The sequence below is a fragment of the Equus asinus genome, chromosome X (genome assembly GCF_041296235.1).
Source record: "Equus asinus isolate D_3611 breed Donkey chromosome X, EquAss-T2T_v2, whole genome shotgun sequence".
NCBI classification, from domain to species: Eukaryota; Metazoa; Chordata; class Mammalia; order Perissodactyla; family Equidae; genus Equus; species Equus asinus.
The window spans coordinates 61303154-61319833 of NC_091820.1; the positions used below are offsets into that span (position 1 = coordinate 61303154).

At 34.9% G+C, this 16680-nt stretch overlaps 1 protein-coding gene across 15 annotated transcripts in view; it reads right to left on the reverse strand.

Moving 5' to 3' along the window:
* ATRX (ATRX chromatin remodeler) overlaps nucleotides 1–16680 on the reverse strand; it is a 241434-nt gene that overhangs the window by 64604 nt on the left and 160150 nt on the right. For all 15 annotated transcript variants that reach the window (XM_070502810.1, XM_070502821.1, XM_070502817.1 and 12 more), the window contains 5 exons: nucleotides 15034–15164; nucleotides 14418–14506; nucleotides 14117–14289; nucleotides 7534–7687; nucleotides 2925–3031 (listed from right to left, as the gene is read on the reverse strand). In XM_070502810.1, the coding sequence (XP_070358911.1) occupies nucleotides 2925–3031; nucleotides 7534–7687; nucleotides 14117–14289; nucleotides 14418–14506; nucleotides 15034–15164 (654 nt within the window). The remainder of the gene's footprint in view (nucleotides 1–2924; nucleotides 3032–7533; nucleotides 7688–14116; nucleotides 14290–14417; nucleotides 14507–15033; nucleotides 15165–16680) is intronic.

Consider the following 16680-nt stretch of genomic DNA (forward strand, 5'->3'; position numbering starts at 1 on the left):
AAAAAACAGAAGAGGGGACAATACTCAACTCATTAAATGAGGCCAGTATTAACCTCAGACCAAAACCAGACAAAGACATAATGAGAAAACAAAACTGAAAATTAATATCTTTTATGAATAAGAATGTGCGAATACTCAACAAAATACTAACAAACTGAATCCAGCAACATATAGAGAATTATACATCGGGACCAAGTAGGATTTATCCTAGGTATGCACGGTTAGTTTAACATCTGATAATCAAAGTAATGCACCATATCTATAAAATTTAAAAACCCCACGATAATCTCAATAGATGCAAAGAAATCATTGGACGATATCCAACTTAAGTGCATTTATGATAAAAAACACTTCCTCAACTTGATAAACAGCATCTATGAAAAATCTACAGCTAACACTATACATAATGGTGAAAGATCAGATGGTTTACCTCTAAGATTAGGAACAAGAAAAGGACGTCTGCTCTTGTCACTTCAATTCAACACTGTACTAGAGGTTCTAACCAGGGAAAGTGGGCCAGAAAAAGAAATAACAGCAATCCATATTGGAAAGGAAGAAGTAAATCATCCCTATTTGCACATGGCATGATCTTGAGTATGGAAAATATTTTCTAAAATCCACTAAAACACTATTAGAACAAATAAATAAGTTAATATATAAAATTCAATTTATACACTTGCAATAAACAATCCAAAAATGAAATTAAGAACCCAATTTCATCTACAATACCATCAAAAAAATAAAATAAGTAGGAATAAATGTAACACAAGAAGTGCAAAATGTATACACTGAAAACCACAAAACATTCATGAAAGAAATTAAAGACCTAAATAAATGGTAAACCATACCATGTTCGGAAGACTTAATAACATTAAGAGGCAACACTTCCTAAAATGAACTATAGATTCAATGCAATCCCTATCAGAACCCAAAGTGACTTCTCTGTAGAAATTTACAAGCTGATTCTAAAGTTCATACAGAATTGCACCAGAATGGCCAAAACAATCTTGAAAGGAACAAAGTAAGAGGACTCACACTTTCAAACCTTACTTTCAAGGCAATGGTGATCGAGACAGTGTATTACTGGCATAAGTACTGACTAGAACTCGGAGTCAAGAAATAAATTTATGTCTCTATGGTCAACTGATTTTCAAGAAGGGTGCCAAGATCATTCAATGTGGAAAGAATAGTCTTTTCAAGAAATATTGCTAGGACAACCAGACAGACAGCAAAAGACCGAAGTTGGACCTTTACCTCACACCATACATAAAAATTAACTCAAAATGTATGAAAGACCTAAATGTAAAAAGCTAAAACTACATAACTCTTTGAAGGAAACATAGGGGTAAATCTTCATGAATTTGGATTGGGCAATGGTTTCTTAGATATGACACTACAAGCACAAGTAACAAAATAAAAAAATAGATAAATCGGAGTTCATCAAAATGAAAAACTTCTGTGCATCTAAGGACAGTATTAAGAAAGTGAAAGACAACCCACAGAATGAGAGTAAATATTTGCAAATCATATATCCGATAAGGGCTTGCTATGCAGAAAATATAGTAAAAAAGTAAAAAGAAAATTCTTTCAACTCAGTAAGAAAAAGACAACCCAATTCAAAAATGAGCAAAGGACCCGAATAAACATTTTTCCAAAGAAGATATACAAATGGCCAACAAGCACATGAAAAGATGCTCAACATTATTAGTTATATACATAATATTAGTCATATTAGTCAATACAAATCAAAATCACAATGAGATACAACTTCACAGCCACTAGGATGTCTGTAATTTTCTTTTTCCTCCCCAAAGCCCCACAGCATGGTTCTATATCCTAGTTATAAGTCTTTCTAGTTCTTCTATGTGAGCCGTCACCATAGCATAGCAACTGACAGAGGGGTGGTATGGTTCCGCGACCAGGAAACGAACCTGGGCTGCCAAAGCAGTGAGAGCACCGAAGTTTAACCACTAGGCCAACAAGGCTGGCTCTGTCTATACCTTTTTTTTTTTCTATAAAACAAGTGTTGGTAAAGATGTGGAGAAACTGGAACCCCTGTACACTGCTTGTGAGAATGGAAAATAGTGCAGCCAGTGTAGAAAAGAGTTTGGTGGTTCCTCAATAAGTTAAACATAGAATTACCATACGTCTCAATAATTCCATTCCTAGGTATATATCCAAAAGAATTGGAAACAGATGTTTAAAGAAATAAAAACTGGTATACAAATGGTCATAGCAGTACTATTCATAACAGCCAAAAGGTGAAAATAACCCAAGTTATCTATGCATGAAGGAATGAATGGATGGATAATCAAAACGTGGGTATTATCCATACAATGGAATATTATTAGGTCACAAAAAATAAAAGTACTGACACATACTACAACATGGATGAACCTTGAAAACATGCTACGTGAAAGAAGCCAGTCATAAAAGACCATATATTATATAAATTCATTTATACTAAAGGTCCAGAATAGGTCAATCTATAGAAACAGAAAGCAGATTAGAGATTGCTTAGGGGTAGAAGAGGTGAAAGGGAGCTAGGAGGGCTATAGCTAAAGGGTACAGGGTTTCTTTGGTGGTGATTAAAATGTTTGAGCATAAACTGTGGTGATAGTTGCATAACTCTGTGAATATACTAAAAACCATTAAATTGTACACTTCAAATGGGTGAATTGCATGGTATGTGAATTATATCTCAATAAAGCTATTTAAAAAAACAAAAAGTTTTAATTTATGCTACAACTGCAACAACAAAGACCATATTTATGTGGAAAAGGACAAGAAGAAAGTACAAACAAAATGAATGTATTAGGGTTGTGGGTCTGCATAGTATTTTTTCTTTTATTGTTGAAATGTTTATACAATATGTTTAAATGAATGTTTTAAAAATTATGGTATAGAAATGCTTAGTAACTCACCTTTATAAATAAGAGGTTTATCTTTATCTTCTGTCTTCTCTCTACTAGCCAATTCAAGAAAATCTTCAATCAAGTCCAGAGATATGAGAGACTGGCTGAAAACAAGGCTAAAAAAACAGATTAGTGTTCATGGATTAGAAGATCCACATAGTAAAGATGCCAATTCTTCCCAAATTGATCCACAAATTCAACATGATTCAAATCAGAACCCCACTAGGATTTTTTATAGAAAATAACAAGCTGATTCTAAAGTTTATATGGGAATGCCAAGCACATAGAGTAGCCACAACAATTTTCAAAGACAAAAAGTTGGAGGCCTAATTCTACATGATTACAACACTTAGAAAGCTAGAGTAATCAAAACAGTGTAGTACTGATGAAGGGACAAGCACAAATCAATGGAACAGAATATAGGATCCAGATATAGAGCCACACTATATAGTTACTTGGTTTCTGACAAAGACACAAAGGCAATAGGATAGTCTTTTCAAAAACGGTCTTGGAATATTCAGCATCCATATGCAAAACAATGAACTTCAAGCCTAAACTTCATACTTCACACGAAAATTAACTCAAAATAGAGCATAAATCTAAATGTAAAACTACAGAACGTTTAGAACACAAAGAAGAAAATCTTCTTAACTCGGGGTTAGACAGACAATTCTTAGACATGACATAAAAAGTATGAACTATGAAAATAAAAGTTGATAAATTAGACTTCGTCAAAGTTAAAAACTTTTACTCTGAAAAAGACACTGTATAGAGAATATGAGAAAAAAGTCTTCCTACTAAAAGTTATTCGAGTAATTTTAGATCGTACACATTCTAAAACACTTTGTCATCCCATTTCAAATATGTTTGCAAATTCCTGATTCTCCATCCCAGTAGTTTTCTAACTCCTTTTTTAGCCATGAAAACTATTTGTTCACATAAAGTCTTATGTGGTGTTAAATAATAAAAGCAAGGTGCTTTAGGCCTTGGGGGAGAAGGAAAAATGTCACTGGCTCCTAACCCTCTGCTCTAGATCACCAACTTGCAAGGGCTCTGAGAAACAGTTGAAAACCACTACTCTGACCTATCCCGTTGGTGCAAAGTGGACATAATTATACAATGGAAATGAAAAAAATCTAGAAAGAGAATATAGGAGGGTTCATTCTCTCCCTTATATATGCAAACAAAGTAGGTCAGTATACAAGGAACTAGATATCTGTGGCAAGTATATTTTATTTTATTTTGTTTTGATTCTGAAAGCTGTACTGTGGGAGACAGAGATGCTTACGACTTCAGAAGATCCTTCAACATTCACTGCTTGATGTCTTTAGATTTAGCAGAACTAGAAGAACTCAAGCTATGAAACAGCTGTTAGAGTTAACGACACGTGCACTGACTATTGTATGTCTTCTTGAGCTCTGCACTGTGGGAGTCTACTGTCTCTCAGTTAGTACTCCTAGAATACTGCTAAGGAAATGAATTGATTCCTGGTGCTCAGTGTAAATGACCAAGGGCTATGGCTTGATTCCTCAGTAGATTGATTATCTTTCCCAGAAACAAAACCTTTATTGAATCAATTTTTTCTAAGATACAAATTAAGTTTTTGATGGTTCCTGTAACTGGGAAACTTCAATTCTTAGAAATACCAATTATTTAACTGGAGTTAATCTGGAATTTGGACTATTATTTATCAGCACACCACTGGCTAAAATCACTAAAATTCATTTATTTCTCACTCTGTGTTTTCATTTGGGTCAAAAGATTACCTGCACAAATAGAGAACAGGGAAATCTGATTTGGCGGCAGTTCTTTAAAAAGAAAAAGTCAGAGTCTTAGTTGACAAGAAGTTCAACATGAACCAATAGTGTTATTTAGATGTTGGAAAATCTCTCTATCGGACTACATGAATGGAAGTATAAGGTCCAGAAAAAACAAGAATCAAATTCACTACAAGTCTGTGTTAATAAGAACTTAGCTGAAGTGTTCTGTTTACTGCAACCATATTTTGAAATAGGGACTAAAAAACTGAAGTATATTCAAGACCATGTGGTTAGGCCTAAAACTGTGCCATACAAAGAAAAGATCAAAAACTGAGAAGAAAAGTTAAAAGTGACAAGAGGGATAAGACCCACCATTATTTGAATAGGGAACAATTGAAACAGTAGTAGTGACATCTGCAATCTACTTTGAAAGGCATCAGGAAAATAAGATGGATGGAGGGATGGAAAGATAAAAGAGACATGTAATAAAGAAAGAATAAAATATAGAATATAGATTCTAGGTGACAGGTATATGGGGTATTCACCGAAAAATTCTTTCTGCTTTTTATGTTTGAAAATTTCCATAATGAGATATTGGATAAATAAAGAATAGGGGTAATCACAAGTCTGGAAATGCACAGTTTTATAGTCTTAACATTGATAATATCTATCCGTTGGGCTTATAACTAAAAATGATCATTGTAAGAGTATTTAAAAAAAGCAGCAGGGGCCAGTCCCGTGGCCGAGTGGTTAAGTTCGCATGCTCTGCCTCGGCAGCCCAGGGTTTCACTGGTTCAGATCCTGGGTGTGGACCTAGCACCGCTCATCAAGCCATGCTGAGGCAGCATCCCACATAGCACAACCAGAAGGACCTACAGGAAGAATATACAACTATGTACTGGGGGGGTTGGGGAGAAGGAAGAAAAAAAGAAGACTGGTAACAGATGTTAGTTCAACGGTGCCAATCTTTAAAAATAACCAGCAGATATGTTCTATTTTCAACCAGAGGAGAAACAGCTATAGGGAGAGAAGATAAACTAAAGATAAGGATACATTTTCTATCAATTTGAAGTACTCAATTATAGGTAGCCTCCTGAGATGGCAAATATTCTACCACAAGAGAGGCTAGGAGAACATCCATGATGAACATGGTAGAAGAGACTCTTGTACTGGTTAGGAAATTAAAATACCACTAAAATCCCTTTTATACTCTTAAAATTCTTGTATGGTAGCCAAATAAGAATTAATGTTAAACTACAGAAGTTGATAGCAGAAAAAAGCATGAGCATGTCTAGAGCAATAATCTCTCCTGACCTTTCAGGTACTCTGAACTCAAATATCTCCTTTCTAGCTGACATCTCTCACGGATATTTAATAGGCCTCAAACGTAACATATCCAAAGCAGGACTCTTTACTACCTCTAATAAACTTAGTTCTCCCCTGATCTTCTCCATTTTAGTAAATAACACTATAATCTACCAGCCATTTAGGCTGGAAGCCTGGGATTTCATCTCTGACTACTCTCTCCTTCCTACTGCCCTTCATTTAATCTACCAAATCCTGTTATTTCTCCTCCAAAACATACCCTTTATCTCCACTACTAGCACTCCATTCCAAGCCAACATCATTCTTTATCTGAACCACTTGTTTCTGTATAAATAAAGTGACAATATACAACAAAAATTACTTTTAGTGAGTACTTCCTAGGTGCCAGGTACGGTGGTTAACAAAAAAGATTAAAACAGTCTGTATCTTCAAACAACTCACTATCCAGTGAAAAGATACATGTAAGTACATTAGACTATGTTAAGAGTAGAGGTATATTATTAAAAGGTGGCATGGAAATACAACAGAGGATCTACCTCTTTCCAGGAGAGTTACAGGAACTAAGATTGAAATTGTTTGAAGATAAATGATTGTTTTATTTTTGCCTTAAATTGTTATTAAAAGCACCACAGATATATTTTATATGTAACACACAGATGTTTGGACTTTATAACAGCATAAACAATAAGTCTGGTCCAAAACTTAAAAGTACACTTTTTGAATAGTAATCTGAAAGATGAGATTGGGGGGTAGGGATGCAGGGAAGAGAATGGGGGCACAAATGTTAGAAGTGGAACAAAAAACAAAGGAGAAACGATAAAGAGAGAATAGTCAAAGAGGTGAAAGAAAATAAAGTCTGATGGGGCTGGCCCCATGGCCAAGTGGTTAAGTTCACGTGCTCCGCTTCGGCAGCCCAGGGTTTTGCCAGTTCGGATCCTGGGCACAGACCTAGCACCACTCATCAAGCCATGCTGCAGTGGCGTCCCACACAGCAGAGCTAGAAGGACCTATGACTAGAATATACAACTATGCACTGGGGTGGGGGGGCTTTGGGGAGAAAAAGAAGGGAAAAAACAAAAAAGACTGGCAACAGATATTAGCTCAGGTGCCAATCTCAAAAAAAGAAAAAGAAAAAGAAAAAAGAAAGTCTGAGAGGTGTCCACTAGATTTGGGGATCCGAAGATCACTAAGTGACATTAGAAGGAAAAATCTCAGTAAAGTGACAATAGAAGCCACACTGCATGGATCAAAAAATGATTTTGAAGATGGTGAAATATAGATATCAACTAGAGGCTTGGCTCAAGGAAATAACTGAGGTGCAATAGCCAGAAGGGGAAAACAGTACTGAAGAAATAACCAGAATACGCACTCAACTAGTGGCTTAGAAGGAAGATAGTTATCTATCAATATACTAATCAAAGAAATTACATCTTTAGAAAAGAAGAAAACAAAATAGATTTCTTTAAACAAATTGCTTAAATAATAGGTTATCAAAAGGTTCATTTATATAATAAAAATAGGAAAGAACTTACACTTTATCCCCAATTTCCTCTGCCATTCGAAGAATTTCAAAGAGAAGTACCATTTTTCCAGAATGCTCTAAAACCTCAGCATCAGCATCTGTAACAAAATCTTTGTACCAGTCTGGAGCTGGGCTGCTTGGATTAGAAGAGGAAGTAGCTTTACCTAAATAAAATAAATGAAACATAAATAAGTAGGCAAATACGGAAAGAAACTGAAACACCCCAAGAGAGGGACTAAGAAAGAGACCAAGAGAAAACAGATATAAACCAACCCAATGAGAGAGTAAAAAAGAAAGAGACTGAGGGATCTGGGAGAGGTGAGCAACACACACACACACACACACACATACGTACATACATACATACACACACACACACACACACACACACACACACACGCTCAGAGAGAAAAAAAAGACCACTCCAGGAGAGCAAGAGCTCTACACTGAGAGAGAAAGACATGAGGTGGGGGAGTTGGGTAGAGGGAACAAACCCAGCTTGGGAGAGGGAGAGAAAGAGACAAAGAGTGAAGACAGACACACACATATGCATGCAGAGGAAGAAAGACATGGGTGAGGGGGCCGGACCAAGTGAAAGAGTAAGCAAGAGACAGACCCTGAGAAAGTGCAAGTATGAGAAACACAACCCAGGGTCAGGGGGCTCAGAAAGACAGAGACTCTAAGAGACAGAGACCCCCAGGCCCAAAACACACCCCAAGAGACAGGGACCAGGAGAGAAAGAGACCTAGAGATCACAAGTAAGACAGAGAGAGGAAGGGAAGAAGGGAGAGAGGAAGAGAGGGAAGACTGACTAACTCAGACATCAAGATAGAAAAGATCTTAGGGGCAGGACACATTTCACTATGCTACTAGAATTCTGGAAAACTCAAACAAAGATTGATCCCAGAATCACCATACCATGTTAAATCATTTTGTCCTTATTTTCCCTACAAACTTTGAAACTAAAAGGTGTAAGAAAGTAACACAAAATAATCTAAATATAATATCTAATCATAAACGGTTTAATTCAAAATAAAGACAGGTTTAACCTGTTTTTGTACCTTCTTAATTGATTTTTAATGCAAAGTATTTTAAATGTTTATATCTTTTTGTTATAAAATATTTTACATATTCAAAAAAGTATATAGAATATAATGAATAGCTGTCTTCCCACATCCCATCTTCACCAATTTTTAACACTTTTTATTTCTGCTTCTGATGCTTTGAAGCCTAATAAGTGACCCTACCCAATCCCATTCTCTTCTTTCCCTCCCTTCTTTCTGAGAGGTAACTAACCCTAAATTCTATATTTACTATTTCTATGTATGTTTTTATATTTTCACTGCATATAGATCACTAAAGTGTACATTATCCTTCATGTTTTCAAACTATACATAAGTGGTACCATACGGTTTGGATCATTCTATGACTTACTTTTTCACTCAATGTAGTTTTTCATTTTTCACTCAAAGTTGAGACTTATTCAGTCATTCTAAATGCCGTGTCGTATTCCACGGTATGAATATACCATCATTTATTAGTTCTCCTGTTCACAGACATTTAGATAATTTCTAATTTTTGGCTACTGTGAAGTAAGTGCAATGAACACTCAATGTTGTTAGATTTTTCTAGAATGTTGTCTACTTCATCTAAATTTTAAATATTCTGGCATAAATCTTCTGGCTTATAATTTTTAAAATATCACTTTAAACATACTTATTTTAGCCTTTATTAAATAGTTCTATTATCTGAGGTGCTTGAGAATCTAACCATGCTGTTTATGGTGTGTGTTAACTTTCACCAGGTGGACTGCTAACTTATTTCATTGCTAACTTTTCCTAAGGTTAATCGTTTCCTCAGGGATGCTATAGTTTTTCATTGTCACTTCACTTTCAGTGTAGCTGTACTATGTGAGAATCCTGGGTAGCCTGGGGTGACCCATCTCCACAGTGATTCTGAATCTGCTTGTGCCAGGTGCTCCAGGGGATCATCAACCCAGACCTACTTTTGAAGTTAGTATTTCAGCCTGAGATGTTTAGACTACGTAAGAAATGTAAACTCAAACCATAAACTATGTGAGGCAAGGTCTATGATTATGAATTAAAGGAAACTATTTTTCCCAACCCAGAGCCCAGGGTGAAACAGATAAGCTTCCTTGTCATCTCCCTGGATTGAAGGGCAAATTTTTTTCTATCCTATTCTTCCATGCAGCATGTACCCTTTAAAGAGATTCAACTTTAATCTGGGTTCTAAGAACTCTCCACCTTATTGAGGGGTCAAGGTCTTGTATCCTATCCCCGGGTAGGTGAAAACCAAAGTTGCTAATCTCAAGACTGGAATATCCCTAGGGCTTCCATAGCATACCTGCTTGAACTTACTGTTTAGGTTATCAGTTCCCTCTTTGTGTCTGGTCCTGGTGATTTCCATTACTTTTAGAGAGCTCATTATGCATTTATATTCAAACCACAATGGAGTACTGCCTAAACATGTCACATGATTGCAAGATTCCATACCTTTCCCTGGATGTCTTATATTACTTTCTTCCCCTCTTTGCCTGGCAAACCTCTATTCATGCTTTACTATCCTTCAAGAGTCAACTAAAATTTCATCTTAGGAAAGCCACCCTGCAAGGTAGGCCCTTGGCTGTTGTCCGGAAACTTGAATGGTAAACAGTTCCCTGTACCAATATAAAACTTTACCTGATAAGAGTGGCTCACTGTGCCTAGACTGTACAAACAATGTGGTTTATTCTGAACACCTGTTTTCTTTCTGAGAGTCTGGAATTTGGTAAGAGCCAGGCAGACAGTGCCTACGTGACCAGTCCCTAATAAAAACCCTGAGCACTTAGTCTCAAATGAGTTCCTCCAGCAGACAACACTTCACGTTGCTGTCATACTTGTTGCTGAAGAAATCAGTACAACCTATGTGACTCCTCTGGAAGAGGACTCTTGGAAGGTTATGCCTAGTTTTCTCTAGACTTCGTCCCTTGTGCCTTTTCCCTTTGCTCCCTTTCATTGTAATAAGTCATAGTCCTAAAGATGACCATATGCTGAGTCCTGTGAATCACTAAACATGATGGTGGTCTTGGAGACTCCTGACACACAGCTTGTCAAGCAAATGTTGACTAAACTCCTTCCTACAACTAGTCAACTGGCAAATAACCAGTGTCTTCAGAAAATGCTGCAGTTCCACACACTGCACACAATTTCAGAAATGCTTACCTAAATTTACCAAAGGTAATTTACCTAAGGTGAAAACGTCAGCAATAAAAAAATGCTGGTAGAAAGTTAGTGAAAATGTGGCAACCAGATAAGAAGTCTCAAAGCTTAGGACAAGAGACAATTTCTGTGGAAATACAACAGATTCCATTCTAATTTTGATCTTATTGAATATAATCACAATACCTTACAGTAATGTCTAAAAAAAATAAAAAGTGATCCAGAAAAATATGGGCTACCGCAGTTAATAAATATCCTGAATATGTAATTAAAATTTATAAATAGATATTTCATGCTGAGTATTCTTATTTCATCATCCACATGCACTAATCTTTACTTCTGTTTTAACTTTGTGTTGTGTATATATACATGATAAGTAACAGTGAATTAATCAATTAATCAAAGCCACTCCTTAATATCCACTCTGGATATCACAAAATGCTTATAAGGTAAGGCACAAAGGAAATACAAACAAATAGAAGGCCACATCTTTACTCCTAATTTCTTGAAGCATTCTAAGTATAAACTTAACTACCATATTTGCAGCAAGATACACTGTAGTTTTAAAAAGAAAAGTAGCATATCATTAAAATATTAGGTGTATATATAGTAGCAGTAGTAGCAGTAGCAGTAGTAGTAGTAGTAATAGAATGGTAAGCTCCATGAGTGCATTTTGTTCACTGATATAATCCATGCTTCTAGAGCAATGCCTGGCAGATAGCAATCACTCAATAAATATTTGTTGAATGAATAAATGTGGTATATTAATGCTAATATTATGGTCCTACATCATATATAAGGATTCTATCACAAAAGGTTATATCCATACAATAAATTACATATATTTTAAAATGTAAATACCAATAAAGCTTACTCTAAAAATACTGAAATAATAATAAATCTAATATTTTAAAGTAGTCTATATAGTCATCTCCTCATCATGAAACTGTCCTTCTAATAAAATACTAGAACGCAGAAATGGGGATGCTGTAAGGTAAACTCAAATGACTTATTCAAGATGCTGCTTCTCAGAAAATTCAGAAAGCTATTACAAAAGAATTAAAAAGCAACTCTTTGAAGTAAAAGTGAAATATGCAGTGAAAATCATATTATAGCTCAATTATAGCCATGTCCTTATTTAACATCCATTTCAAACTCCAAATACAACGATTTGACCTTTAATACCTCCTAGTCAGATTTTCTTACATTTACTATAAGAAAGTGATTTTTTTTTAAGTTACACAGTACCGGCTATACAGTCATGTGCCACATAATGACGTTTCAGTCAATGAAAGACTGCATACACAACAGTGGTCCCATAAGATTAGTACCATACAGCCAAGGTGTGTAGAAGGCTACATCATCTAGGTATGTGTAAGTAAACTCTATGACAGTCACACAAGGACAAAATCACCTAACAATGCATTTCCCAGAACGTATCCCCGTCGTGAAGTGATGCATGACTGCATATGTTCACATACTATGATCTACTCAGCCTAGATCTAGAGTTAATCTAGATCTAAACAACAAAAGCAGATTTTTATCATCTATTTGTTCTGGAAAATGATTCTGACAAACTATACATGCACATAGCTGCAAAAAAATATAAAATACATCCATATATGAATGACTTCTATTTGACCGCACACAGCTAAAGTGAAACCAAGACCCTAGACAAGTAGTCAAAGTTTGTCATTTGGAACCCAGAGCCTTCCCTGTCTGCTTTTAAGTCCACAACATGTAGCTACCTACTCTCTGCCCCCATTTTTTCCCTTTTTCACATTATGGAATATATGGAAAGCGATAATACTTATATAGCACACCAGAAAAAATGGAAGAGGCTACTCATTTCTGGAGGTGACCCAGCTGCCTCAGATCCCACCTGTACTTCCAAGTGATGAAGGGATCAATACTTCAGCATACTTTTATGCAACCCATTTACAGCACAGAATGAGACATACTGGTTAGTCTACTCGCTCTCTTCTCTTAACCGTAAGTTACAAGAAAAAATTTCAATGAGACTATTTTTTAAAAATCATTCCCAGAAACACATAAACACATAAGTTACTTATTTCTGATTATGAGGTGAGACTGTGGAGAATTTTAAGTGAGAAGGCAGATTGGGAGAGCAGGGGAGGAGGTAACAGGAGCTTCCCGTTACCCTAGAGTAAACTATAACCACTCCTTTACTAGTCTTAGAAAAATATTCTTTCAATCTAATTGGAAAATGGACACTGATAATAAACTCCCTTTATGAGTTAACAGGAGAGAAGGAGGAGGGAAATTTTATAATTTTTACTCTTCCCCTGATTTCTTAGAGAGGTAAGCCAGGGTCTGCAGCTAGGCTGCCATCTGTCTTTTCCAAGGAGGTACTGAAGAGAGAAATGTCTCTCAGGGAATCGCCAAATTAGTTCAGCTGCAGGCCTGAGAGCAGCCAAGCTTGTGTGAGTACAGGATCATTACCTAGGGAGCACCCACATCTCTCCTTTCTTCACAATCAACTGCTTTGCTCCATGACTCCCAAATGCCAAATATTTAGAGCTATTTACACTGTACTATCTTTAGATATTTGATATTTCAAATATTCTGGTATTTGGCCCCAGCTATGGAATTCCTAGACACCTGTCAGTGCACTAGGAGGATATAGAGCCTCAACACTAATTCTTCAAATGTAGATATGGATAAAGATAACTTCAGCCATTGGCAAGTTCAATCGAAGACTTTCACTGTGTGTATACTCATGCACAAGAGAAAGAAAGAAAGAGAAAGTGAAAGACGTTAACACAAACTATATATGATACAGGGGAAATCTAAGCTAGACAATAATTGTAGATTATGAAGAATTACAAATGAAAAAGAATAAACGATTAAAACCAGTTTTACTGTATAAAATTAATTACAATCATACTTAATTACCTGAAATGCTTCCAGTTATTTATATGTAGTTAAGTGAAAATACTGTGGTGGTTGGAGATTGGACGTATCTAGGTCTGAATCCCAGTTGTACTAATCATTTATAAAAATAAAGATATCAACAACATTGCAAGGCTGCTCAAGAAAGAATTAAGTTACCTAACACATGGAGTGAAAATAATACAGAGTTTAGGTATATAGATGTAAATAAACATTAGGGGTTTTTTTCCCTCCTCTCTTAAATACTAGAGAGAGCACAATGGCTTGCTTGTAATTAAACATTCATCAGATATTTGTTCTTATTATGCATACCTGATTATCCCAGATGCTTACCAATTGAGGAAAGATACTCCTTTGAGCCAATTAATGAGGATAATTAATAAATGAAAAAAGCACTGACGTGATGACACAATATTTTCTAAATCAATGTTTCATGATAAAGGCAACATTCATTAGACTCACTTTCTTCCAACTTTAAAGAAACTGAGGGATTGTTTCCTGTTTCATCCACATTTCCTTCACCACCTCCCCGAGATCTTGAATTCCAGACTTTAATCACTTCAACATCATTGTCACTGCCACTTCCACTTGAGCTACTGTCTTTTTTCCCCCTTTTCCCCTTTGTTTTCTTCTTTCTAAAAAAAGAACAAATTCAAAATATTAGCAAAGCATAGTAAAGATACAAATGCCAATTATCAGAGGACAAGCAGCAAGTAGGGATTTTAAATGTGTCAACACAGGGCACAAAAAGTATTTAATTTACTTTGTATAATCATCGGAGCTTAAACTCATGGAGGTTTCATCGGAATCTGAAGCTATAAATTCATCCATACTGTCTTCATCAAAATATCCCTAGAGAAAAAAAATGATGAATGTTTTAATAGTTTATTTCAACATATTACAAATTAAATGATGTTTGCTTATTCTATGTAAGGATAAGTTAATTGTCATGAGATATGGAAAAACTGAGGAACTATCATAGATTAGAAAAAATGGGGACATGATAGATATGACTATTAAATGCAATGTGAAGTCTTGGATTGAATCATGGAAAAGAAAAAGGACAGAAGTACAAAAACTGATGAAATCCAATTAAAGTCTGTTGTTTAGTTAACAGTGTTGACCCGATGTTAATTTCTTAGTGTTGATCATTTTACTATGGTTATGCAAAATGTTATGATTAACATTTAATACTCTTTCCATAATCATAATGCATTCAAACATAGAAATTAGCTAGAAATAAAATAGGTTGAATTATTGTACCACAAAGCAAAAGAAAATTCAAATATATAGTAAGTCTATAATAGATCAACCTTTTTCCTAAAGTTATTCTGCTTCCAACATATATCTTTTAATCAATTTTAAGTAACTTGATTTACCTTATTTTCTTTGCTAATGTAGTCCAGCTGCAAACACCAAGGATGAGTCCAAATTCTACTTAACATCTGGAAATCTTGGAAAAGTTTTGCACCGGCCTTTCCTCTTCCGCCTTCACTGCTATTACCCACACCTGATCAAAAGAAAAAATAGTTAACGTTAAGATATGAGAATTCTCTATTTCAACCAAGGTGTTTCTAAATTAGACTTTTAACTTTATCTGTGCCATGGACTCCTTTGGCAGTGTAGAGAAGCTTACAGATCCTCTTCCTTAGAATGTTTTGAAATACATAAAATAAATAGGATTACAAAAGAAACTCATTATATAGAAATTTTCAGAATATTAAAAAAATTTGTGACATAGTAATATATGTACTTTATGAATGCATTAAATAAATATAGCAGCAAGTCTAACAATTCGAAATTTTGAAGTATTGATAAAGGTAAATAATTCTGAGAAATTAGTTAACAACAATAATATGTAGAAATATTTCTGATTTCTAACAGTAACAAAGTCACAGTTGTCAGTACTACTACTACAGTTTGTTGCCTACACTCATAATTGAAAAAAATGCTACATTTTTGTTAGAGATTAGTGAAAATTAACATGTAATTTTTTCTTATTCAGGTTCATATACCTCCCTAAATTCTATCCAAGGACCCTAGATTACAAACTCCTGTTTGAGATAAAGCCTCTCTCTATATAGAGTCCTTTAGCAACTCTTTCCAACTATTCTTACACAAAAACAAGTGCTTCTAAAATTGTGGTTTTCATGTTGAAAATTAATTAGATTTCTTCTGTCCAGAGTAATTTCAACATTCTATTTTTTCTATGAGAATGAAATGAATGCACATTTCACTAATATGACAAAATTAAAATGCAAAAGAACAAAGCTGATTTTTTTTAAAAAATCATTTAAGCAATAACATATTTTTCTGTTTACAGTTTTAAAAGATGCAAATTCACTGATAATTAGTAATCTTGCCTCCATGAGTGACAAGAGAAAATTTAGTAATGATATAAAACACTAATAAAAATCAGGTACTGATTATTTTGCCTGATTAGAGGTATTTTCACTGTGTATGACAGCAATCATTGCTATAAAAATGAGGTATCTAATTTCTTGATATACAAGTGTTCATAGCATTCTCTTATAATTCTTTAATTTCTCTTAAGGTCAGTAGTGATGCTCCTTCATTCCTGATTTTAGTTATTTGTGCCTCCTCTCTTTACTACTTTGTAAGTACAGCAAAAGAGTTATCAATTACACGTTGATCTTTTCAAAGATCCAACTTTTGGTTTCAATGATTTTCTCTACTGTTTTTCTTTTCTCCTTTATATTTATTTCTGTTCTAGTCTTTATTATTTCCTTCCTTCTATGTGCTTTGGGTTTAGTTTGCTCTTATTTTAGTTCTTAAGGTGGAAAGTTAGATTATAAATTTCAGATCTTTCTGAAATAGGCATTTACAGCTATAAATTTCCCTCTAAGCATTGCTTTACCTGCATCTCATATTTTAGTACCTTGTGTTTTTGTTTTCATTCATCTCTAAATATTTTCTAATTTCCCTTGTGATTTCTTCTTCAAGCCTTTGGTTATTTAGGAGTGTGTTATTTACACTTATTTGTGAATTTTCTAACTTTCCTTCAG